Genomic DNA, 27,745 nt, shown 5'->3' on the forward strand with positions numbered 1-27,745 from the left:
TCGCTTTTGTAAAATCTTTTCATGTATTAAATACAATTCGTTAGAAAAAACTTCGTACCAACATAATTTACACTGAAAATAAATATTTTTGAAACAAAAAATTGTTGCTATAAATAAAATTTACAAAATAAATACATAAAAAGGTCAAGTACAAAAAAATAAATTTAAAAAATTTGAAAAAATTTATACAACGAAAAACTGTAACTAAAAGAAGGTATACGATAAACGATACAATTTTTTGCGTTCGTTAATTTTCTTTTCGTAACTTTTGACAGTATCTTCCTCCCATCTGTCTTCGTTGATCATTTTGTCAAGCCCGGTCAACAATAAACTGAATTTTGAATCCAGATCAAATGTTTTGTATGGTAACGGGGGCAAGGGTTTTTGCATTACTAATGTTTCGGTTATTTGTTCCTCAGAGACATCTTCAGAGACATCTTTCAATGATTTTTCATGATTGTCCTCTGCATACTCAACCCCAATAAAACGCACTCGACGTGGATTCTTAAAATAACATTTTAATTTTTACTTCACTACATCTCATTGGTACATAAAAAAATCGGCTTTGTTTAGAAGTATAAAATTGGTCTGTCATGTGCAATGAGTACAGAATGTTTTTTGTTCTAATGCATGCATTGTGTGAGGAGGGAAAACGAAAGAAATTATAAATTTAATCTTTAAATTTTACTTGACTCAAATATATAATGTATTCGATTGAAGAAAAGTGAGAGAAAGCCGAAAAACAAACATGTACAATTGCATGAAAAATAAAACAGTTCCACCATAAAAGTTTAAAACTGTTTTCGCAATAACCAGGACCAGAAAATTAATTGTTACTGCACTGATAGAATGATAATAGTTCAATTAGTTAGGTACGCGACAATGCTCTTATCTTATAATTTTTAAAAACAAGTCGAGACCTGAGAAAAACACTAGTCAAAAGACATTAAGAGGTTAAGATTTAATGGTTCGCCGATTTTAAAAACAATTTAAAAGCTTTTTAAATCCAATATTTTAATAGCCATCCAAAAAAAAAATGGAATGAAACCAAATTTCACCCTGAGAATCACAGGAAAGCAGTTCATTTATTTATCTATTCCTGATCATGTATTCATGTATTCCTGATCATGTATTTTAGATCGTAAATTTAGGTTTAACACACACAAGTCAAAAAATTATAAAATACGACATGAAGATCTCACAAAAATTTTAAAATCTCGTGACTTAAAAAAATAAGTAACTTAATTTTAAAATCTCATCTCGTGATTGCTGCAACTTAAAAGAATCCGTATAATTAAAATCTCATCCCGTGATTGCTGTAACTTAAAAGAATCCGTATAATTAAAATCTCATCCCGTGATTGCTGTAACTTAAAAGAATACGTATAAAATTAAAACTTACCACAATAGATCCATTGATTTTCTTCCAAATATGCTTTAGTAAACCAAGTTTCGTCTTTTCTACTTCAGCCCTTTTAACTTGAGAACTGCAATTCAAAATAGCTTTAAAAATGTTCAGTACAACTACAAACCAATAAAATTTCCATAACAAAAACCAAGCATTGCCAAAACCGTACGAGGAATCAGCGATAACTTTATATCCTGGTTTCCACCAGCGCATGAACAAAACGTTGATAAAAGCTCTTGAAAATCCCGCAATCTGCCAACAATCAAACAGCTAAAAAGTAGATTGGTTTTATTGTTTTGTTAAACGATTACAACAAACCAACAATTGTATCTTTCATAAATTTATTAAATCCCATAATTATAAAAAAGCTCTCTCTTAGCATATTGCATGTAGCATATATATAGCATATAACATATGTATGACGAAAAAAATAAATGCATTCCATCCATTACAGCAAATACACTATTGCATTAAAAATAAATCCACCCCATATATAACAATACAAATTTACCAATACTGCTGCTCCGGCAAACATAAGGGACACAAGAACATGCAATAACGAGAAATAAACCAGTTCTTTAAAAGCAAAGGAAAGGGTGAGAGCGCAATAAAGATATCCACTGGAAAGTCGGAACAAACGAACATTCTAAAAAGATAACAAAAAAATAAAAAAATTTCTTTTCACGCGATTTTTTATCCGTGAAATAAAAAGTGCGTCTTAGAAGTAAGAAGTGCACGTTAACAGTTATCTGCTTGTTCGTTGACACAAAAAAATTGCTCAAATTAAATTACTTTTTTTTATAAAAAAAAATAGAATTATAAATATAAATCTGGAAAATAAATTTTTACCCTGACAATTACAAGGAATCCGACAAAGCCGAGCACATAGATAACAAGATTGTTTAAAAAAGCAAAAGTAGAATTGTTGCTACCACTTGGAACCATTCCGTTATTCATTTTATTTCGGTACTGATAAATGCATACGATATGTGTAATTATAAGAATTATAGCTACATTTATAAATAAAAGCATCAGCGCTGTATGAAAATTCCAAAAACTTTTCAACGCTCTCCATCCTTTGCGATAACCTTGTGAAAGAAACTTAGAAAAATTTACGAGCAAAATTATAAAAAGAACAACTACGCAAAAGACTAAGAAATAATCTGATGTATTTTCAAAAAAATCAGTTCGATAAAATATAATATCTGATGTGATTTCATAGAAGCCGCCAGAAGCTATGGAGAAAAAATGTGAGATATAGACATGCTCTGATGATCTTGTATTTGCAAAGATAACTTCAAGTTTGACAGAACTTTTGTGCCCATCAAAGGACTCCAAGGACTTCAATGCCTTGACAACTTTTATTAGCGAACTTTTGTTAGCAAAATTCATTTTAAACTCATGAGACACTTGCATGCAACTACTATTATTCTCTCTTTTACAAAGGTTTAGAGCTTGGTCAGAAACAACAAAACATGTTGTCATGTTCTCAAAAATTGCATATTTTTCATTATGGCATCCTCTATTAGAATAACCATTTATCTGAATTAATGGATGAGAGGCGATCATCCAAGTTACATTAGGTTGCGTGTAAAGAAAAGGGACCCAAGAGTGCTCGAACCAAAACCAATAATCATTCATGCTAAGTAAAAAAACAGATTACTTTTAAGTAATAGTCTGAATTTAACAGAAAAATTGCTAATATAAATTGTATTCAAAATTATCTAGCATATAAAATTACTAATATTTGAAATTATGATTTTTTATAACTAAAAACCAAAGAGTACAACTTTGTGTACAACAAGACTTTGAACACGTTTAGTTTTCAACCTTGAAACAATTGTGAACATGTTTGGTTTTCAACCTTGAAACTTTTTGTTTTGTGTTGGAACTTTAAATGAGTCTGCTTGCTACGTTGAGTTTTTAAAACATTTAGTTGTTTGACTTGTTATTTAGTGTTATTTTGTACGCAGCATAAAAAAATTTTTTTATATTGCATACAAAAATATTGCCTTAGTTTGGCCACTAGCCACCCCACTAGACAAAAATAAATATTTGAGTTAAGTTCAATTACTTGTGAACACTTCTCATACTGGTCGGTGAATTCCAAGCCTTCTGAAAATAGTTTGTTGCTGTGTATGATGATGAGCTGGGAAGGATTAACCAACAGATACTCATCACTGACCACATTAGAATCGCTTGAGATACAAAAAATTTAGCGAACTTGCGGATTTTTTTGTTCTTTCCACCCAGTTGCTTCGCCATTTCTAATGAATACCCAGTCAGAGGAGATACCATGGTTGTGTCAACATTGCTTTCAGGAAATTCGCTACTAGAGATAGTAAGATACTTAAATACTAATTTATAATTAATTAAAAAATTTCAAAAACTTCCATAAAAATAAAGTATTAAAAAAATGATTTCTTTATTATAGTTATTTTAATCATTTTACAGTTATTTACATCCTGCTGTCACTCTTTTTATTTTATTTTAGCTCAAATTTTTTTTTTCACACCACTATCTTTTTTTAACAAAGAGCAACACCTCAACCTTTTTTTATTCTTATGCAGACTGTGAAGAAGATTAAAAGAAAAAAAACTTGTTTGGGTGGGATCAAGTTAACCATTATTTGTCAATCAATTTAGTAACAATAACCATGTTGAGCTCAATATTTAAGATCTGGTTGCAATTTTGATGCCGAGTAATTTAAAAGGAGTAAAGCCCTAAATATTATAATTTAATTCCACAAAAAAAAAAATTCTCACTGTAAAAAAAATCATGGTTAGTTGAAAATTGAACTTCTAACTGCTCTTAATTTAAAAAGTACACATCAAGTTTGTTTTTTATCTACTTGTTAAAAAATATTTACAAATTTTAGTTTAGTTACTTACACTTCAGTTACTTACACTTTAGGTGCTTAGACTTTGAGCAACTAACCAAATTTATTTCAAAAGATTTTATTAAAACATGTAAAAATTGGAAGAAAAAAAGAGATCATACCATTCTACAAAGTCATAATGATCAATCTGATCAAGATCCAAAGGTTTGATGATTGCAATCAAAGCTGACAGCAAAATTAACTAAAAGAATTATTTTTTCTTAACACAACAATGCAAAAATAAGTCAACTGTTATAAGCTCTAATAATATTTCTAATAAAAATTTATTGAATGCTATACTTCACTTAAGACTTTGTAAAAAAAGATAACATTAGTTTAGTCAAGAAAAAGCAATGAACAAAAATAAAGTATATTTTACCCTAACACTTATGATATAAAGCAATCTAATAATATTTAGATAATAATCAGCTATTTAAATAAAAACTATTTCATCATTTATAAAAACAAATATGGATACCATAAATGGAAAAATAAGAAAGAAATCTCCTAAGATTCCAAAGATTAGCATTTTCAGCCATTTTAATGCCAATTCATAGCCAAAATATTGACCATAAATGATTGTAATTAGAATAGATAACAAACTGATGCTAAAACAGCACACATAACCCACATAAACAAAAAAGTGAGGGAGAGTCCATCGTGTACAAGGATCATACTCATGAATTTCTAAAAAAATATTTGTTCCTGGTTATTACAAACCTTTTGAGCTTAGGAAATAGTAACATCTTTGTTTTGTTAAGTTTTCAAAATTAAAAAATATCTATCATCATTTTTATTACTTAAAATAAAAGCTTACTATATTAGTAAACAACAACTTCATGAAATCACCTGCCATATTTAAATAATCAAATTACCTGCAATATTAAGCTTCTCAGCCAAAATTTCATTCTTTTTTATGAGTATGTTTGAAACAGGTTCCTGATAAAAAATACCACTTGAGTGTTCAGACTTGATATCATCATGGTTCTCTTCATTTAAATCATCAAACATAGAAGATATCTGCTGTCTTTGCAAAATAAGAGAGAAAGCCATTATGAAACAAGTTTTTAAATTACAATAATCCTGCTTTATTTCATAATGAAAGATTTCTTTATTGATAAACAAGTTAATAACTTAAGTTAAAAAATTTACTAAAATAAACAACAATTTCTTCTTAAAAATATAAATTTTTATGGCTAATACATCAATGTTTATAAGGAAATTCTTCCCCTCATTATATTATGGTTATGAAAGCAAAAATCTAGTAAAAATTTGAAATCCTTCAGAACTGAAAGGAATAGATATATAAACCATGAATCTATGAATAAAAAAGAAAAATTCATACATAGACTTGAGTGTTTTTGTTGCAAAACTAAAAAAGAACCAAAAAAATACTGTTTATGTAGATAATGCTAAAACAATCATAAGAAATAATCTGTACTCATGTCATTTTTGGTTGTAAATAGTTCTCAGTAAAAGGATAAAATAGCTCAAGTTAGATAATTGTAGCCTACTTGATCTGCAACAAAAAGGTCGACAGTATGACTGATTCTGAACTAAATATATTTTTCCATGTGAATTAGAAAGTTTTGCCTGTAATATTACTATCATTAACGGGTTTGATGACTTAAACCCCACAACCTTCACATAAAAGTACTATCCTAAAAAATCTAAAGATTTACTTATGTTTTCTGAAAGGTAATTTAATCTTCAGTCAGCTCCTTCTATCAACTCTTTTAACTCAGAGTGAGCTAAGTAAAATTAAAAGAAAGACATGTGGCATGTAAACACTTGTCAAGAGTAACACGACTAACAAAAATGTTTATACAGAGTTGCTATAAAAACTATTTAACACAACTAAACATTCCATAAAATTTGAAGCAGTTATGTATGGATATTTGACCAAGCAATTTAAAGGACTGTCCAGTTAAAATACAACCATAATTTATTTTGTAGAAATTATCTTAAACCAGGACCTAAGTTATAGGAGGCTTTTTATTAAATGTTTTGATGCAGAACTAATTCAAATTTTATTACTAATTAAAAATACTAACTGTAAATAAATACTTCCTCTCTGAAAAGAACTAATTCATGGGAATACAATCTTATGATGAATCATGATATGATTACTTATGATGAATCATGATATGATTACTTTAATATCTGATGACATCAGTTTTTGTCTGTCTGTTAAGATTAACATTAAAGTTATACTTTAAATCAATGTTTTTATTTACAAAAAATATTTTTGTCTAAGAAACAAAAATAATTTGAAAACTAAACTTACTTTACAATTCTTTCAGTTCGGTTGTTTAGCTGGCTTTCTGAAAAGCGGAGTTTAATGAGACTTTCTTGTAGATCAGCTGCAACTAAATTTTTCTTTATTGAGTAGAGTGATTGAGTTCGAAAAAGGTTATGATATTTTTCAATGGAATCTTTGTTATGATTTGTATGAAAGGTATCAGACTTGTTAACACTCCCTCTATGAAAACTATTATCTCCAGAATTAAATGAATGAGGCAACAATAAAATATTTTCTGTATCTGAACCAATTTCACTTGATTCATGCAAAATGGTAGCATTGTAACTGAATTGTTTTTCTTTTACTCTCCCAGAATCTAAGAAGGAGCAATTATTTTCTAAAAACAATAAAAAGTCAAGATAAACATTCCTCCTTTAACTTCCTTAATTTTGACAAAGTCTTTTTTTTTTTTTTTTATCTCTGCTACAAATCATATTATGGAAGTATATAATTGAAATATTGTTTAAAAATATCATCTTTACCAAAGTGTTAAACAATATTTTATCAGTATCAGTAAACAAATGCCATTTTATAAACAAACAGTATTTTAAAAAAAAAAAAATTCTTTGTAAAATATCATTAAAATTAATGATTGGTAAATGGATTCACTCACAAGGTTTTTCTTTTTATGACTGAAAATTTTTTAGAGGTTTAATTTCTTTTAAAGAAGAAAAATTCAAAGATTAATTCATTTTATTTAGCTATGGACTCTTTCCTCTTTTTTTTTCCTTTAAATTATAACATATTTACAAGCATGTGTGTGTGTGTTTTTTTTATTATAACGTATTTACAAGTGTTTGTGTGTTTTTCCCAAAATATATAGAGGTCTAAGAGCTTTTTCATAAAATTAGAAATGCTTTTGTGGGTACATTTTCCTTTTTTGCAAAATATAAAATATTCATAAGTGTTTAGATATGAGGTTTCACTGTCTTAACTTCACAAATATATAAAATAGCACTCTGAGAACTTATCAATTTAAAGAAATTTGGATGGGGATGTATGTATGTATGTATGTATGTATGTATGTATGTATGTATGTATGTATGTATGTATGTATGTATGTATGTATGTATGTATGTATGTATGTATGTATGTATGTATGTATGTATGTATGTATGTATGTATGTATGTATGTATGTATGTATGTATCTATGTATGTATCTATGTATGTAATTGCTTCAAAAAAGAGGGCTTCTTTAAACTAAGACAATCAGACCATTTTGCTGTCCCAACAAATTAAATTTTCTGGCTGATAACTACATGTCTTTGATAGATTGGAAAACTAAAACACCCCCCTCTAATCTTAGTAAATGTTCCAGATGATCAGTTAAGATCAACAATTAATTTAAACTTCCTTTGTCATAACCAATGAGTAGAAAGAGCTGTCAAAGATGTTACAAATGTTTCTGGAAAGGTCTACACATAAAAGACATGGAATAATAATGTCTACACAAAAATCAAGGAAACTAAACCCAATCCTTGAGCAAACAAGATAAAAAACAAGACTTTTAATAAATAAGTTCTGCATAGTACAATAAAAAATTATGTATAAAAGATGTAGTTAATGTTACTTCTTAAGAATAAAATTGGGTCTTCTAAATCTGACTCAAAATATATGTAACTTTAAAGGCATTTATATACACACACACACACACACACACACACACACACACACACACACACACACACACACTGTCCACTAAAATATATATACACTGTTTTATTATTTTGATTTCAATAGAACAAAGTATTGATTTAGGCATCGCAATTGTTCTTATTAACTCAGTAGATCTATGAGGTATAGACTTGAATAGTTTGTCAATCTAAAATTGTTTTATTTGTGACAAAGCAGTTTTAAGTCCCAAAAAGAATTTTTCAGCATTTTTAAACCTACCATGCAAATAAACTATATTATCAAGTTGTTTCTATAAATTCTATATAGGATTTAGATTAGAAGACTGTGCAGGACATTGCATTACAATGATTTGTATAAAACCACACTTTAATAAATTTTGATGTGTGTTTGGGATCATTGTCTTGTTGGAATGTCCACCATAGAGACATTTTAATTATATATGTATTTGTCCACTATGCCATCTCTGCAAAAGAATTGTCCCAATCTAAAAAAGCACCCCCAAACCATCAAATCTTTGCCACCTTCATATTTCCTTTTCCGACTGGTTTTCTCACATTTCATTTACCAATCTTTTGGGTTAACTTTGACACATCTGACCACAATAATTGCCTCTGCTTTTCTACTATCCACTTTCTGTGAGCCTTTTCAGTTCTTTATCAATATGAATAGTTTTTTTGCTGTATGTTAACTATAAAACCCTATAGTCAGAAGAAAATTCATTTTACTTGTAGTGAATGCTTGCTATCATTAAAATACCAACATTCTTAATTTATGAGCCACCTCCACAGCAACAGCCATTTAGTCATAGTGTGTACATAACCATAAGTAATCCTACTTTAGTCTTTGTTCCTTGTCTTTTAATGTAAATAGCTTATAAAATAAACCTTATAGCTTATAAAATAATAAAAAAAACCTCTTCAAATTGAAATAATTAAGCCAACAACTTAAATGAAAACAAATTTTAAATCTTAGAAGCACTTAAATAATACATAATTGGTATTATTCTTTGATCACCATCAGATCACCTTGCATCATTCAAATATCACTGTACAGTATTTTCTGAAGTAGCAACTTCTAATTTGCTAAATGTATCTCTGATACTAGCTAATGTATTCTTTTTTCACACACCTAATAATTTTACGATTAGTATGAGGAGTACTTTTCTTCAGACTTTATATTTGTTAACTAGTAGATTTTTAACTGCTTTTGACATTTTATACTTTTTACATAATCCACTTTGTGTAGTTCCAGCATTATAATCATCAATACTTTCTTTGTTTGAAAACACTATTATATTTATTATGTGTCAATTTTTTTGTCTTTCAGCTTTAATTTTACTATAAGTTTCTACAACAACAAAAAAAAAACAAAGGTTTGTAGTGCTTTATGTAGCATAAAAATTATAAAACTATTATGTCTTCCTTAGTTAAAACCCAGATTTAAAGTGAACAATTTATATGATTAAATTTCAGTGATATTCTTTAATTTAACATTCTACATTTTAACAAAATAGTTGTTTTAAAAGATTACTTTTTTAATACTTCATTAAAAAAAAAAAAACAGTTAAAAGAAAGTCATACGATTAAGAATAAAATAGGAATTTCACAGAGCAAATTTAGCAAATATCTAATAAAGGTTTTTATGTTAAAATTGTATTTGTAATTATTTTCAATTTTTTTTCTACTGGAAATTCATTTTATTTTCCTTGGTTTTGGAGGACAGTGTATATAGAGATAGATATAAAGAAAACATTTTTAAAAATTCACCTTGTTCAACCAAAGCATGCACATTGAGAACTTTTTTCTTCCTTCGTACTAGTGAATCAACCACATTAATGTCAAACTCTTCAAGACCTTTGCTGCTGGAAAAGAACGGTTTTGCATCTATTTCAACAACATCCATGAGAGTACGGCGTTGCTGATGCCAAACCTTTAACTGCTTTTGAGGTATCTAAATTTCCAAACATAATTTTTTAGTTTCTGAATAATATAAAATTGAAACAAAAATAAAATCAATAAAAAATCATAATCTTTGACTATTTAAATCTTTATTGTCCTAATTCTTTAGACTGGGAAAAACTTTAATATAATTTTGATATTTTAAAAGAAAATCATAACTTACTAGATTAGCTTTATTTTTATTTTTCTAATGGTTAGAATAAAAGGTACTGTAGTTTGAATGAAAGACTACTGAAGTTTAGTATTTCAGTATGAAAGTGTCATCAGAATGTGTATTTCAGTATGAAAGTGTCATCAGAATGTGTATTTCAGTATGAAAGTGTCATCAGAATGTGTATTTCAGTATGAAAGTGTCATCACTATGTGTATTACAAAAAGACAAAAGTTTTCTAAAATCTTTTCAAATTTTTCAAATCTTTTCAAACTTTTCAAAACTTGCAAATTAAAAAAACACTGAAAAGTTAAACAAGTTTTTTAAAAAAACAACTACAAAAAAATCGTTTTGAAAAAAATTTAAACAAGTTTTAAAGTCTTAAATTTTTCTTCCTTATTTCTGGGGTTTTGTAGTTAGCCAAAACTTCATCTAAGTTCCTTAAATAACTATACACCTATTGGTCAAACTGTATGTATCTTCATATACATTAACTCTTTAATTTAACATTATTCTTTAGCAGTTAGAAACAAAATATCAGCTTACATTTCTTTGTCTGCTTTTCTTAAACAACAATACAAAAAAAAGATTGATAGGAAACACCATTGCAACTGTGATAAAAGCAATGGCAAGCTCTTCTAAAGAATAACTCTGAAATCCAATATAAAGATCAATTTTTCCTTCAGGTGCAACTTGGAACCACATAGCGTTTACAGCCATCCAACTCAATGTTAATGTAACTAAGCACGTGATTCGTTGAACACGAGAAAATCTATCAAATTTAAACAGTTATAATTAAAGAAATTTTATGCAAAAAAAAAAACAATACTTCTCAAATAGCTCACAATATTTAGCTATTAGCTAAAAATATAAAAAGCATAAGATTGCATTATGGTGTATGCATTATGTATAACAATAAAGAAATATTAAATAAGAAAAAACTATTAAACAAATGTAAAACAAAAAAATACAATACCTGCTAAATTTAGGTCTTTCAAATACTGAGATCCATAAATGAAAGTCACTGAACATTCTTAGAAGAACATCACAGAATATTGTTGAGAATTTCTGCATTTCCATTGTATTAGCAACATGAAAATCAGCTTCTAAGCTTCCATCTTTAAAATCAATACCTAACCAACTATTGTTAGGTATTAAAATATTTTATCAATTACATTAAAATTATGGCAACATCAAAATATATACATATATATAATTATGGCAACATCAAAATATATGTATCATCATGGCAATATCAAATATATGTATCATTATGGCAACATCAAAAAAATATATATTATCATAATGATGTCTTTATACATATATATAATTATGGCAACATCAAAATATATGTATCATCATGGCAACATCAAATATATGTATCATTATGGCAACATCAAAAAAAATGTATCATCATAATGTAGTCTTTTTCCATATTTTATTCTATGTATTACTTAATTTTTTCTTTAATTTAGGTAAAAAATATTGAAAAAAAAACAAAAAGCGTAAACACAGATTTTGTATGTATATATATATGATAATAAAAAGATCCAATTTTTGCATACATACCGGTTACAGAAAAAAAAGAACTTTTCCCCATTAGAAAGATTTCTTATGACTACTCTTTCAAGATACCAAGATGGACTTGAGCCACTATTGTCATGCCAAACATGGATTTTGTGAATCTTACCAATGCTAACAAGAGTTATATTAAGAATTATATCATAAAGAAATAAAATTTTATTTGATTGCTTTTTTTTTTTTATTATTTTAAATACAAAAAAGTAAAATACTTAAACTAAAAGTAGGAGAATGAAAACATCTTTTTTGTCTTCAGAAAAATAACTTTTATTCCAAATTAATATTTTTCAGAATTATTTTTGTAATATTTCTATAAGACTTTTTTAAGTTTTTCATTATTTTTCACTACTTTCACCACTAAAATTTTTTGGGTGGTTTTAAGTAAGAGGTTATGGTCAGGAAACTCAAGCAGAGGCAAATGGACAACATTTTTCATGTTTCCTCCAGAACAAATGATGTCAGTGTGTTGTCTCCTAATTCCACCAAACATCCTTAGAATTCCACAGTTGAGAAGATTTGTGGACTCAACATCACACTAACAACAAGGGTGTTTGCCCAGGAACTTTGTTCCTCAAGATAGGTAAATAAGAGGCATCAGGCATACTAAAATTTCTAGTATGTTGATACTAGTGTCAAATGAGGATAACTTGCAAAAAATTTGGGTAATTGGAGCTAATACAACCCTGCCCTAACCCTTAATTGCCACATTCCTAGAACTACATCTCCTAAAATCATTACTTTCTTTTTTGTTCCATAAACTAGATTAAGATTCATCAATAGATTACAAATTTCATCAAAAAAATCTCTTTTCAGTTACATGGTCATAAATCTTAAGATTTATGACCATGTAACGTTTAAAATTTGGCCACTCACCTCCTGATGATAGAGCTCTATCATCAAACCATTGAAGCTTTAAGGAATCCATTCTCTTCATTTACACCTAAATTGATTTTTTTTTTTTTTATTTCTGTGATGAAGCACCATCACTACAAACTCTTCAATGTCATTTCAATACACAAAAGGAGTATCTTTTTCTATTTTTATTGCAATACATGAAAGGAATATTTGTAGGTAACAGATTACTTACCTCTGTTTTTATTTACTTCCAAAGCCTCTTAGTTAACTATCTTGACAAAATTGATGGACCCCTAAAATATCTAATTTCTGCCTAGGCCCCCAGTGAAAAAAGTTTTTTACATTTATGGAATGCAGAAATGTTTTCTGATAAAAAAAAAAAAAAAAACTTCCGGGGATGTGTTGCATGATATTAGAGCATGTTCCTATGCACTGTGTCTTATGAAAGGCCCTCCTCCATCAATTTCCAGTTTTCTTAATGCAATGAAGATCAAATAGGTTGTTCAGACTGTGATAGTGTACGAATTAGTAAACATAGTTACAGAATAGATTTATGATTGTCACAATAAACTGACCGTTGAATATTTGATCTACTTGCACAAACTTCTGCTGAAAGTTTGGTTCTACCACTCAAATTGGATTAATTTGGTTCAGAGCAGATTTAATTTTTCTCATACCATTTTTGGAGAATCCAGTATTCTCTTAAGTCTGTATCATGCTTTGAGTTAAGAGAGGTTCTGCAACTAAAGGTCCAAAAATTACAAGACTTAAATAAAAGAGAAAAAACCTAAAGATAGCTAGAAAATATACCAAAAGATACAAACATAAAGGGGCAAAAATTTTTCACCACGTTGATTTAGGAATCTAGTACCATTTGGGGATGCATCTCTTGTGGTAACCATTGCAGATGCACTCTACACCTTTTAAGTCTGCTTCAGCAAACAACTTTAAATTTTCATACCTAGTTCCTGGAGTGCAGTGATAACAAAGACCTTGACCTGGAAGATTGACAAACACTTTAAGCAAAGCTTTTTAGCAATGTGACAACTGCTGCTGTGGTTTTAGTGTTGAAGTTTCAGGGCGCATTAGTGGATGCTTTTGAGTTTCAGTTTGGAAATACAACAGATCATACAGTCACAGTTTGGCGAGACACATGTGGAAGGCTTAACAGAAATCAAAGGTGTAAAGTTTTGGCACTGGTTAAGTGTTCCTCATATCTAACTTTCCAAGCTGAAAATCAAAGGTGATACAGATAGCTAATGAAACTCTATCGTCTTTAAAATTTATATCACTTTGAATGAATAGAAGAATTTTCTTGATGTGAGCCTCAGACAATTCCTGATTACCTTTTCTCATACAAATTGCACAAACAGTCATTCAACACTGTTCATGAGTTCTGGCAAAATTAGGCATTTTGAATTCTTAGAAAAAAACACTTAAAAATATTTGAATAAAGGATTCTTGAGATACTAGTATCTATTTACTCTTTTTGAAATTGTTTTAGCATCATTTTCACTCATCAGCAAGTGATTTTTTAAAAACAACAAAAAAAATAAAACTTTTATATTGGGATAGCAATTTTCAAAAATTTTGTCTTGACCAAATAAACGCAAAAAAAAAAAAACCTTTCAGTGGTAAAAGTAGTGAAATAATAATGAAAAATGATAGTATTTATGAAGTAATTATGTAATTAGGTAATAAAAAGCATAAAATTAAAAAAAGTCTCACTGACAATGAACCAGGATTTCAAAAAAATGAACTTGCAATGAACTTCTATTACCATGAAGTCTTAATAGATTAATAATAGTCTTAATAGTCATCATCCCTCAAAAAGATTTTTTTAGGATGCTTACTTGATAATAGATCCCCATAGTTTCAAACTGTGCATTATGGATTATCAAGTTTGCAGTAAATTAGTATAAACTTTTCTTAAAGTACGATATACCTTTTGTCAACTGATATTCTAAAGATATCCAACCCATTCCTCTGAAAACTATTGTTTGATTTTATAACACGTACTTTTGTAGTGCAGCTTGTTCCAAAGATTTGTATACCAACCTTAGCAGATGAACCTGAACAAAAAAAAAAAAAAAGAATTGCTACAAAAACAAAACAAATAAATTAAAAATTAGAAAGAACTTTTATCCACAGGTAAAGAGATGCTATCTGTTTTTAATGATGAATCAAATGATGTTTTTAATGATCTTTAATTGATAAAGTTAGTTATTGATAAAGTTAGTTATTGATAAAGTTTTGCTTAGATAATCATGAATTTCTGCATAACACATTTATTTTCCCTGTTGAATATACTTTTAAATGTTTGCTTCCACTATCTTTTATACTTTCTATTTTCCTCCACAAAATGATAAGTTAAGGAGCCTCAGAATGCTAAGTGAATGAAACTTAATTTTATAAAAGTTGAAAAGTTATTTGTATTCAATTTCTTCTTGATATTGTTAAATGCATTTTCTGCTGATAATTCCACTGTTAATTCTTGTTCATCGTAATGCACTTTTTCAGTTAAGTGTTCTGTTTTTGTGTTTCAATTATATGTTTTTTTTTAGGTGTTTATAATAGATTCTTTTATTTTCTGTAATGTGGGCTAGGTTTATAAAACTTTATAAAAACCAAGAAAGCTTATTAAATTAATTCAAAATGAAAAAAAGAAAACAGACTTTTGTTTCCTTTTATATATCTTTAGTTGAATCTCCATCTTGATATATTAAAGTGCGTTTTTATCTTCCTCGAGAGTAGAGAACAAATTGGAACTGAGAATGCCTTTCAAAATCAGAGCAAAACCTACCAGCAACTCAAGATGCATTGTTTTAAGATGTCACAGACATAAAAAGTAAGTGGTTAGAGGAAGCCGCTTAATTTTGCCAAGTTAACAATAAATGTGGTTGGGCTGCAATCAAATCAGGATAATTTACACTGATCAAATGTCTTAGAACAATTAAGAAAGAACTTGATGTTGTCATTGAAACTGGAAAGGAGAAGGAATATGAATATCATTTATTGTTCTATTTCACCAAAGAGAAAAAAATTATTAGTCTGTTAATATTTATACATGATTGAGAAATGAAACTTTTATCTCATAACTGTCCAAGTCAAAAGGAAGAAAACCTGTTCTTATGAAATTATAAAATTTCTTTTATGATTATTACATTAAAAGAAAGTTTTGGAAGTTTCATGAAGATAATTGCAGAGTTATGGCCAGAGTGGGCAAAGAAACAATCATAAGCACAGGTTACTGAGCCACATAGAACATGTTTCATCTCTGAAACATGTTCTATGTGGCTCAGTAACCAATTGGAAACAAAAATATAAAAGTGCCATGAGAGCTTTTTAAAAAATATCTGAATTTATTGACTGACAGGTGAATAAACTCAGATATTTTTTGAGTCTGATGAACATAACATTGATGATGATGATGATGATGATGATGATGATGATGATGATGATGATGATGATGATGATGATGATGATGATGATGATGATGGATTATGGTGCAGAAATAGAAATAAACTAGTTTGAAACTAAAAAAAAATGGTCCTGAAGGAAAAAGATTTAGATTCAAGAGATAAAAGAGAACTCAAGAATGTGAATGCACTTTTTGATGGACAAGATATCACATGTTTTTAAGTAGACTTTGATGTTTTCGGTTTACTTACTGATTGCTACCTAGCATTCTATAGTTCTTGCTTCAGGATTATAGTTAGAATTTTAACATTTTCATATTCTTTTTTCACTATGTTCTTTCAAGTTGTTATTTTAAAGAGAAATTGTCAAAAGTAATCACTTAAAAATGTTAGTACTGTTTTTGAACTTGTAAATCAAAATGCTAGGTGAAGCACCTCAGCGGTGTTTTGAAAGTTAATTTTAAGTTGTTTACTACATTATTCTGTGTAAGCATCTTTTTAACCATGCATTCCAAACCAACATGTCTGATAACTTTTTGCAAATCTATTTTTTAAAAGAGTTTCAAAATTTGAAATTCTTTTCATAATGCTAGTTAGTTGGCACACTTTTTTCAACTTCACATTAATTTATGTTCTTTACAGATAACATGTAATATTTTTACAGATAACATGTAATATTTTTACAGATAACATGTAATATTTTTACAGAGAACATGTAATTTTTTTGCTTTTACTATTTAAAATTGTATTCGTTATCCAGATTATTTAGTATTTTCAGTACTTTAATAAAAAATCTTGGATTTTATGTAGCTGAATTTAAAACCTGACATTCTCAGGTCCCACTGCATTCTGAAGTTCATTTAACTATAATTATTTAGAATTATTAATTATGTAATTATTGTAAAATTGCTAAATTGAATTATGAATTTATCATTAAAAAATCAAAATACATGTGCAAATAAAACCTTCTTTTAAATAAAACTTTAATACATCAACTTAACATACTTAATAAAATTAAAATATAAACATGAAGTTTAATTTCTAAATCTTCTCCTAAAAGCCTTTTTAACTTCTAAATCTTTTTCTTTTAATTTGTATACAAAATTAAATAAGTTATGTTACTTCAATAAACCATAGAAAATTACATGAACATATACAAATAGCAAGTACTTCAAGCAAATATGAAATATTAAATATTTAACTTTTATAAACAAATATTTAAGGGAAAACAAAATGGTTATTATAGCTGTTCATATCTACATAATGTAGGTAATGCATTCTATCTGTATGATGTAGATAATATAATTGCATCTCCATGATCTGGACAAGTTAATAATATATTTAATTGGTTTAATTATTGATTATTCAAAAAACATGCAGTATAATTTTAAAATGAAACTCATATTTACCAGCAAATGGGTAAGGTCCAGTTTTGAACCGAACTTCATACTGATAAAATCCATCATTGCCTCCAATAAAAGGTATAATATGTTCCCCTTTCTGCTCATACCTATCACGGCGGTAAGCAATAAATAAGCCAATCATGTAAAGTAAGACTACAACAATGCAAGTTGCAAAAGCTACAGGATTGCTGCCAATGTCTAATTTCTATATAAAGATTTTTTCTAATGTAAAGATTTGATATTAAGATTGAATTTAAAGATTTTAAAGAACTAGAAAAATCTTTCAAACATCTTTTACTTTTTATAAAAATTATTGTTTGTTGAAAGTATTCATTGACTGTCAACAAAACTGTGGATTGATTTTTAGATGGATTTTTCATATTTCATAACATTTTAAGACTTAACAAAAACCTTAACTTATTTTACAAAATTACATAATTTCTAAAGATTTTACAAAAAACTTTATAGACTTCTTTATATGACTTCTAAAATTGCATAATTTAATATTTCCTTTAATTCTGTAAAAATTTCAAACAGTTACTTGCTGTTACTCTGGAAAATTATTAAGCATCTCTGTAAACTCTATTACTCTCTGTTAGCTCTCTAAAACCCTTATTTGCAGATTAAATGCTAGATCACATTAATATTACTAATTTAAAATCAATGAGGTGCTGAATTGATTTTGATTTTATGACCTCAACATGACCTGTAAATGAATTTTACCTCAAGAATTAAGAAATTCAATGGATTAGGCTTCAGATGAAATGAACCTGTAAACGAAGTGAGATGGTTACATTTACAAACAATATTTTCATGAGTTGATTCCTTTGTAGGGATGCATCCTGAACTATCCCAGCCCAACATTAGGGTATTCCAGTACAAACAGTGGCTTGTATAAACAAACACATTCAATGTGATGTTGTTTGCAAAATCATGTTCAATTCCAAGGTAATAAACAGAGCTCAATGAAAAATTTCTAAGGGCAAAAAAAAAAAAGTTTTTTTTTAAAACAAAAACAATTTAGCGAAAAGTGAACGAAAGAATAAATTTAAAAAATATGGATAAAAATTACCTTCCTGATAAGAATAAAATCCTCTTTTTGGCATCATCATTTGCACCAAAAGCTAACACTCTAGTGTTTTTATTATCAGCTGTTAAGCTCACATTTTCTGATAAATAAACATACACAAGGCCTTTACCACTGTATTCAATAATATTAATCAAAACATTGACAGCCCCTTCATTAAAATAAGCAACATTTTCAAATGATGGCAGCGTGGAAACATACACTTCTTTTGGTAGAAAATTCAAAGTTGAATTTGTAAAAGAAGTATCTAATTCAGCAGGGACATTAAGCGTAATACACTCTTGATCAGTCAAGCTGCTGACAGGTATTTTATCTAGGGTTGCATTTTTATAGGAAAATGTTAGCATAGATACAGATCCTTCCTCATAAATGAATGGATTGAATGTTGAACACTCCAAAATTTGAGAAATATCAGATTCATTCGCAATTTGAGAAAAGTTTGAAGACGCTGAACACTTTCCAGCATGAACATCTCCATTCAGTCGAGAGCCTTTGTTTCGCCTTAAATTTGTTGAAATACTATTACTTTCTAATTTTTTCTCATTTTCTCCTGGAAGAGTAGTTTGCAAAATTATCTTATAAAGCTGATTCAACAAGTTATAATTTAAAGTTAAGTCAGTAGAGCGACGTTTTCTTACAGCTGCTTTTTCAAAGTCTGCTTTAGTATTACTAGTTATTATTCGAAGAATTGGCATATAACTTTCTTCAGGTAAGCTATATCCTTCAAGGGAAAATGAATCTGCAAGGTTGAGTAGACTAATTAAAGATGATGTAGCAAGGCTACGTACATCTGTATTTAAACCAACTTTATCGCCAGCTCCAATTGCCAAATCAAGTGAGAATGAAATTTGATAAAGAGTTTCCATAGAGCTTGCATTAAGAGATGCTACACCAAACACAAGCTTATTTAAGACTTCAGCCACTTTTGTTTCATTTTTTTCATTTTCAAGAAGCAACACAGAAGCAATAATGGCAGAGGAAGCTTTATTTACATCTTGGCTAAGAACTAACTTTTCTAATTTTGGGATAAAATCATTACTGAGAAACTGAATATAATCTGATACATTTGGAGGCTGAACTTGTATAAAACTGTAATTCAAAAATAAAGAACAAGTAATTATGTTTCATTTGACTCACTAGTTAAAAAATAGGCTTTTTAACATAAATTATTAATGATTTTCTTTTAGAAAAATAATAATAATCACGAAAAATAGCTATAAAAAATACAGAGAATAACAGCTAAATCTGGAATTTTTTAAGACTATAATTTAAAACATGAGAAAAAAAATATTACCCTGAAAATGCTTTTGTTAATGAACCTAGAGAATCTTCTACTTGAACAAGAAGACTGACCATCCAATTATCTCTTTCATCTCCAGATGGAAAAAGTATGGGTTGCACTGGATTTATACCACGATAAATTGTTGTGGAAATTGTTCCAATGTTGGCAATTACTTCATAAATAAATGGTTGATTCAAATTGTCTTCATCTTTCCAGTTAGAGCAGTTCAAAGCAAACACAGTAAGAAATGACATTCCAATATCAGGTGTAACAATACAAGATCCATTTTCAGGACTTAGATTATTTTCAATTAAAAAAGAGGAAGAACCAGCCTCATCCATACCTAAACATTACAAGATTCACAGGCTATAGCTACAAATTTTAATAAGAAATTCAAAAAAATCTTTTTAAAAGGTAAAAAAGGTAAAAATTGTAACACATACCTTTCACAGAAATATTAACAACAACTTTGTATGATTGAAGTCCATCCAGAACTCCTGATTTTAAAATTAAAACAGGTGCATCTAAGGGTGTAAGCAGTGTATAGTTATCAAGGGTAACCAATTTGTTATCATTGATACCAACTATTTGCCAATTGTATATTGCTTCAATAGATCCACAGTTTGTGCAATAGGCAAAAAACTTAAGCTGCTTGTATTTGACATATTTGAGTGATTTGTAAGTGTTGCAGGTGACACAATCAATATTTGCTATTGGAACTGTGCCATTGATCACATACAACTAAATTTAATACCAATAGAGTTTTTTTAGTTGTTTTGTTTTTTTTGTTTTAAGTTACTTGAATTAGAAAGGTATAATAAAGCAAAAGTTATCTTTCTTTTATGGCAACATTTGAATTGCAATGGTCTGTTGATTTGCATGTTAATTTTGTAGGTATAAAACTTTTTTTTTTTTTTAAAAAAAAAGCATTTTGTTATGAGTTGTTAAATTTGTTTGTACTAATTTATTTTGAAGTATTTGAAGAAATATTTGTTTTTTGAGAGTAAAAGGACTTTTTTTAAAAAAAGCATTTCCTTATAAATAATTACTACTGAATATTTTTTGACTGATTTATTTTGAAGAATTTGAGGATATTTTTGTTTTACGAGAGTAAAAACTAAGTAAGTATTCTCCACATCACTTCTTAACCTTTTTATTCTAGTTATTCTTAATGATTATATCTTTCATACAATGCTCTAATTTGTATGTTTTATGAAGAAATTTCAATGATACTAGTACTACTTCTTAAATTGTTGAAAGAATGCACATAGTAACTAATAAGACATGCCACATTTGTTAAAGTTTTTTGACATTTTTACTCGTGAAGAGCAATCTTTTTATATAAATGTTTGTATTCTCAAAATCCTGATTAAAAAATGAAACTTTGAACTAACCACTGATTGCTTAAATCAAAAGAATCTTGGCTTCTTATACTGCAAGCTTTTAAAGCTTTGACCAAACTACCAAGCTGCAAAAATCTGGCAAAAATTGCTACAACACAACTTTTACCATTACTGAAAGAAATCAAAATTACTTACAATTGTGGAAGAATTTAAGATTTTTTTCATCAAATAAAAGTTTAATATTTTGAGCTCTGAAAATACAGAATACAACAGTACCAAATATCTCTGAAAAAAAATTTTTTTTCAGGTTCATCAATTAAACAAGAGCAAATTGTTTGAAAATATCAATAACAAAAAACACACCTGTTGTAATGCAAAAACTGGCTGCTCATTTTCAAACTCTTCTCGTTTCACTTCTACTTTGAAAATATAATGCTGGTAAGGATTCAAGCAAAAGGGTTTAATGTGGACAACTGAAGTATTTTTGTTCCATTTAGAAAGATCAATTTTAAAAGTCTCTGATTCTTCATCACATTCAATATAAGACCATTTATACAATAGCCTAGGTTTATTTGGATATGAAATATCTGGGTCTATAGAGTTGCTTGCAGAAATTACAAAATCATGAACATTTCCTATAACACGAAAGGAGCCCCCAGAGAGTTTTGGCAAAAGTGTTGATCCTTTAACTTCTAAAAAAAAGCTAATATCTAAACTACCATTCTCTCCAAATTGTATTCTATTAATTACACAATAGTATCCGATTAAAAATGCCCTAGGAGGCAGTTGAAGAGCAGCAGCATTTGTTTTTATAACAGATCCTGATATTCCATTTGGGACATATAAAATTCTGGTAATACTTTGTGAACAATCAGTGTTAGGTTTTGCTTCTTCAAATACCCATTGATAAGTGATGTTACATTCTGAAGTAATGTTTATTTCACTGTAAAACCACAATGATCGAGTATGCTGACGACGTTTTGTATATTGTTGAACTTTAGGCAATTTACAATTTTCTAAGTAAATTGTAATAACAAAAATCTCTTTAATTTTCCCGTTTATTATGAATGGTCCTGAAACAATAACTACAACAGTGTAATTGCCTGGCGCATAATTTTGCAATGATTTTATTTCTACAGTTGATGTATTTCCTATGAAGTTTTCTCCAATATACCATTCATATGTTGACATTGGCATTTTGTTATGAACTTCTAACTTCAAACTGGAACTAGAAGAGACATATTTTTGAGATGGGAAAGGTTCAACACTGGATATAACAGCTAGTGAGTTGAACTGAAACCCATAATCTGAAGCTTCTATACAATTTAGTTCATTACATACTTCAAATGTCATGTTTATTATTTGATTTTCTATTGCTGTAGTAAGTGATGCATTTATTGAATTATTTGAAATGTGAAAAACTTTTAATTCTTTCATTCCTTGCACTTGCAAACTCTTTTTAATAAAACTTTGAGAACCTTCCCAAGAAATGTTAAATATATAAGTGTTATTGGCAACAAGATTTTCTGGAAGATTAGTTATCATATTCTGAATTGGTTTCCTAACGGTAACTGGGTAGGTGTACTTTTCTGCATTGTATAAAATATCACCTGAAAATATCTTTACTTCTAGAACTATATCATAGGATTTATCCACAGATGTACAATCAAAGTTTATTCTCGCATTATGATCAAGTAACTCAACCTGTGCTCCATCTTGTGGAGTAATTTCCCATGAGTAGTAAGCAATTCTATTAACATTTTGAATAACTAAGTTTATTGAAGAGTTATAAGCAACAAAAAGGCGTTTAATTGAGAGTGGCAGTTGTAAATAAGTAACTATGGTTGTATTTTTGGACAATTTAATAACTTCAACTAATTTAAAAGCATTTTTAAATTGAATAGGAGAAGATACATTTAGTTCAATAACATAAAACCCAGGCTCACTGAAACTTACGTTTTGATTCCAGGAGTTTCCTTTCTGTGTGCCATTGACTGCCCAAGAATATGAAAGTGAAGAAAGGCTTATTGAACTATTGGCAAAGTATTGTAACTCAGTTGCCATCAAAATTGGAGCATTAACTTCAAGTTTATTTATATTGGGATAAACAGACACATTCAAAACTTTACTGTCATTAGAAAGTTGGTTATACACAATGACTTTTATTATATGAATTCCTAAAGAAGAAAAAGTGATACTTGCTTTGTTTGTGTGATTAAAAATACTTGTGTTATACAACCATTCAACAGATTGAATCACACTGTCTACAAAAACTTCCAAGAATAACATCTCTCCAATTATTACATTGTATTGACTAACTGTAACATTTACAATCTGAATTTTTCTAATAACATTAAAAGTAGCTTGTCTAATGAAAGTATTTAGATTGTCAGAGATGGTAATGTTTACTAAAAAAACATCTTCAATGGATGACTTTCCTTCATAAATAAATCTTTTTTGGCTTGTTATGTTAAAAGTCTCTTCAGCTAGAGATGTTTTAATAGCCACAATGTATGGAAATATTGAAATGTTGCTAAAATGTAGTGTGATGTAAAAACTAGTATTAATTTCAACAACAGATTGAAGAAGTTCAACAGAAGTAAACTTAGCTGAATATTGTGCAATTACAATTGAACTGCATGATATTTGTGATACATTGTTTTTGACTTCCAATGTGATATTGTTTTTGCCTTCAAGTTTGAAAGCAATTACTTTAAATGGAGGTTGGCCATTATTTTCCACTTCCCAATCACTTTTTTTCCCATTTTCCCACCATCTAAAGTAAAATATTTTTGATCCCTGCCAATCTATAGGACGAATAACAGTCTCATTGTTTACATTAACATTTATTTCTTCTGGCATGCTATATTTGATTTTATTAAACACATTTATAAAACGTGAATCACTTGTACTTGATGAATTATTGCTTCCATACATTACAGTAAAGACAACTTTGTAGTAACCTTCATTATTGAAAGTAAAGTTGAAATGTGCTCCAGCATTAAAATCAAACACTAACCATGATGTTTGATTTAAAATGTTTGAAGCTATCTGGATACTCCACTGATAATAAATAACTTGATAACATGAGGATATATTTTTTACTAGAGTATGAAATCTTCCAGTACTGATAGGATAAAAATCTGGAAGGTAAAACACCACAAAATTACTAACAACTTTAATTGTTTTATAAATGCTGGATGACGATACAGGATTTGTAGCATTGAACTCAACATTAACCAATGAAACATTTTCAAATGATAACAAAAGAGAGTTAGATTTAACTTCATTAATTTCAATGTTTGGTAACACCTTGTATGTGAACAAAACATCAGTTCCATAATCAATTTTAAATTTAACAGTAATATTCTCTGCCACACAAACTGAGTATTTATCTACTTCAACATTGAAATTTGTAATGGGGTCAAATATACTAACTTCATAGCTAAACAGTGGTAACTCTTTTATTTCCAATCGGAGCAATTTATAGGCATTACCAACCATTTCAGGAATATACTCAATTCTATTCAAACTAGCAACAAACATTTGGTTATTCAAAAACCAAGTTAATTTTTCAGGTATTGGTAAACACTTGTTTGCACTAACCAAGCTAAAAGTAACACGGCTATCACTTTTTAAAAATTGGACACCTAGAATATCATTTACAGATACATTATAAACAGCTTGAATTATTGAAAAAGTTCTTTTCCATACAAAAGTTTCTTTGATATTTGTTGTAATTGAAATTTCTATCTCATAAGAACCTTGATTTTCAAAAGAATAAACAAATGGATTATCTTTGTTTTTAATTTCCATTAACTGTGTACCAATTGAAAATGATGCATCAACAATTTTATCATCAGCTTTCAAATAAAATTCAACCTTAGTTTTCACGTCGTAAATTATTTCACAAGGATCAGGTAAGGGGTTAGGCTTTAAATTAACATCAAACCCATGATAAGCAAATTGCGGGAAATCCTCTTGTATAAGACGATTGACAACATTGATGAATACACTTATTGTTAGTTTAAGTTCTTTTTGCATCAAATTAACATTGATATCAAAGTCTCCTATGCTGTTGATTTTCCACTTAGTTGTACCGGTACAAGGTAGATTTGTTGATAAAAATGTATTCAAATCACATAGATCAGAGGCACATTGCTTACCCACACTTGAGTTAGATATTGCCCATAATCCATAACAAGTCTTTTCATCCAAAGTGCCTTTCTCTGTATATAAATCCACTGTTAAGTCTCCATTTAAGGGTACCAAAAATCTTTGCATAGAATTATAACTTAAACTGTTTTGAATAATTTTCAAACTTTTATTTTCAAAAATAGCAAATTCAAGATTTCCTTCAATAATCTTCTTGGATGGGTTTGAATATTTTAGAGAAAACACAGGGCTGCTGGTATGTACATTGGAAATAACACTAACACCAGTAATATTAGAGACAATTTGTAAGCATCCGCTAAATAAAAATAACCAACTCAATACTCTTGATGAACATTAAAATAGCTATAACATACTAATATTTCCGATCTAATAAGAAACAAATACAGAAAACAAACCTAAAAATTACCTTTGTATACAAAGAAACAGAGTAACAAAAAACAGCAACAGTTTCATTGTTGTTTTAAACTTTGTATATCTTGTAAAACATTATCTTTATTAGCGGCTGGTGAGTTGCTTAAGCATCTGTTTTTATTGGTTTAATTGTTGTTTCTTGCCTTTAAGTGTAAAAGTGAACTCTAAATTCCTGAAAAAAAAAATTTTTTATGAAAACATTAAGACACATAAGGCACTTTTAAGTATACAAATATGTATAACAAACAAAAAAACACATAAATGCCTTTGGTGCAACATTAGCATTTCCAAAGATTATATAATGATCTTTGTAAAGTTAATAATGATTGCACGAAAATATAATGCACGGTGGTTTTCAAATATGAGCATAGTATCGTTTTGAAGTTGATACCTTGAGAGTTTAAAACTATTTACAATATATTTAGAGATTATGACAGTTATTTAATGCATGACTTAAAACTGCGGAGAAAACACTCTAGATCTATATGTTTAATTGATTAATAATATTGCTTTTTACAATCTGAAAACAATGATAAACCATATTGAACTGGAGAGAACAACTGTGTAACTCGATTTTAGTACATTCGTTTTTATTTACGGATAAAACGTAAAATTATTTAATGTAGGAATAATCGCGCTTTCATTGGTTTAATGAGATTTGAATGAGATTCTGAATATCTTTTTAAGCGAGTGTGCCCGCTCGCTTTTTTCTTCGTAGAGATATTTTGCGTATGTTTCATCTTTCTTCGGTACACAGTTGTCCGGAATATTACATTTTTGGCACAATTCATCTCTGTCTTTTTTAAAGTTACGACCTTAGAACTTTCAATGAATACTTCTTATACCCTGGTTTATTATATGCATCACTGCGGTATCCTAATCATAATTTTAGTGGACCCCTTGGCGGACGAAAACAGCACCATCTACCCAGCAAACATGCTTTCAGCGGACCGTGATGCGTAAAGCCGACGCCGGTATGCCGCTGCTGGCCCACTGTGTTGCCTAATGCGGATTGCCGCTGCTGGCTAACCGATGATGGACCGTTATCTCGTTTTGTGTTGGCGTACCGCCGTTGGCTGAAAAACGGTGTTGCGTTAAAAAAGTTAGTCGTTAAAAAAGTTAACAAATAGTTCTGCGCCTGCGTTTCGCATGCGCAGTACGGTCAAAGGAGCGTTCGTTAGGGAATGAAATTAGACGTTAAAAAAGTTGCATTGTTTCATTAGGGTATGTAAAATAATAAAAATTAGTGTATACTTTATATTAAAAATGGCTGTCCATGTTTACTCAGTTGATGAAATTATTTTATACTTTATGTTAAAAATGGCTGTCCATGTTTACTCAGTTGCTGAATTCATAAGCTTTACTACTGATATATGGACCAGTAGTTCAAATGAAAGCTTCATGAGCCTGACAGGTCACTGTTTAGACAATACATTTAATCAGAAAACTGTTGTACTTAGAGTAGCTCCATTTCCTGAGCGGCATACAGCAGCAAATATTGCTGAATTGATTGAAGATATGACTGAATTTAAAATATCACCTTCAAAAATTCATTTAATAGCTAGAGATAATGGTAGAAATGTTGTCAAGGCTATTAAAGATAGCCCATATGATAGTATGGCTTGTTTTTACACACACTGCAACTAGTAATTAATGAGTGTATTTTTGAACAAACAGTTGTCAAGAATGTCATTGCAAACTGGCATTCAATTGTTGGGCATTTCAGCCATTCTCCCCAAGTCTGCCCTAAACTTAAAGCTCTTCAAGTAGCAAACAATGTTCCTAAGCACAAACTTATTCAAAATGTTCCAAAAAGGTGGAATAGTACCTGTCATATGTTAGAACTAATTTATGAT

General features: G+C 28.9%; 1 protein-coding gene across 1 annotated transcript; it reads right to left on the reverse strand.

The window, feature by feature from the left end:
• On the reverse strand, positions 1–26,980 carry LOC149878346 (uncharacterized). The gene is made up of 23 exons (XM_090072626.1): positions 26,735–26,980; positions 25,885–26,061; positions 21,666–25,773; positions 20,403–20,700; positions 19,972–20,302; positions 18,663–19,766; positions 18,314–18,566; positions 17,597–17,795; positions 14,714–14,840; positions 11,902–12,027; positions 11,309–11,473; positions 10,879–11,104; positions 9,990–10,173; positions 6,573–6,924; positions 5,631–5,657; positions 5,161–5,312; positions 4,764–4,972; positions 4,408–4,487; positions 3,482–3,739; positions 2,257–3,049; positions 1,919–2,053; positions 1,402–1,677; positions 1–504 (listed from the first exon to the last, which is right to left on the reverse strand). Exons 2-23 carry the CDS (start codon positions 25,929–25,931, stop codon positions 205–207), a joined length of 9,750 nt encoding a protein of 3,249 aa, XP_089928752.1. The 5' UTR covers positions 25,932–26,061; positions 26,735–26,980; the 3' UTR covers positions 1–204.
• Between the last annotated feature and the right edge of the window lie 765 nt (positions 26,981–27,745).

The sequence above is a fragment of the Hydra viridissima genome, unplaced genomic scaffold (genome assembly GCF_058129835.1).
Source record: "Hydra viridissima isolate aposymbiotic clone 2 unplaced genomic scaffold, HvirCarnegie_v1 scaffold_15, whole genome shotgun sequence".
Classification (NCBI taxonomy): domain Eukaryota; kingdom Metazoa; phylum Cnidaria; class Hydrozoa; order Anthoathecata; family Hydridae; genus Hydra; species Hydra viridissima.

Coding starts and splice junctions, on each gene's coding strand:
- LOC149878346 (XM_090072626.1), bottom strand. CDS start 25,931: ATGAAACTGTTGCTGTTTTTTGTTACTCTGTTTCTTTGTATACAAAG. Junction 20,701..21,665: donor CAGTTTTTGCATTACAACAG/GTGTGTTTTTTG, acceptor TATTAAATTTAG/TTGTATGTGATCAATGGCAC. Junction 505..1,401: donor AAATCAATGGATCTATTGTG/GTAAGTTTTAAT, acceptor TGTTATTTTAAG/AATCCACGTCGAGTGCGTTT.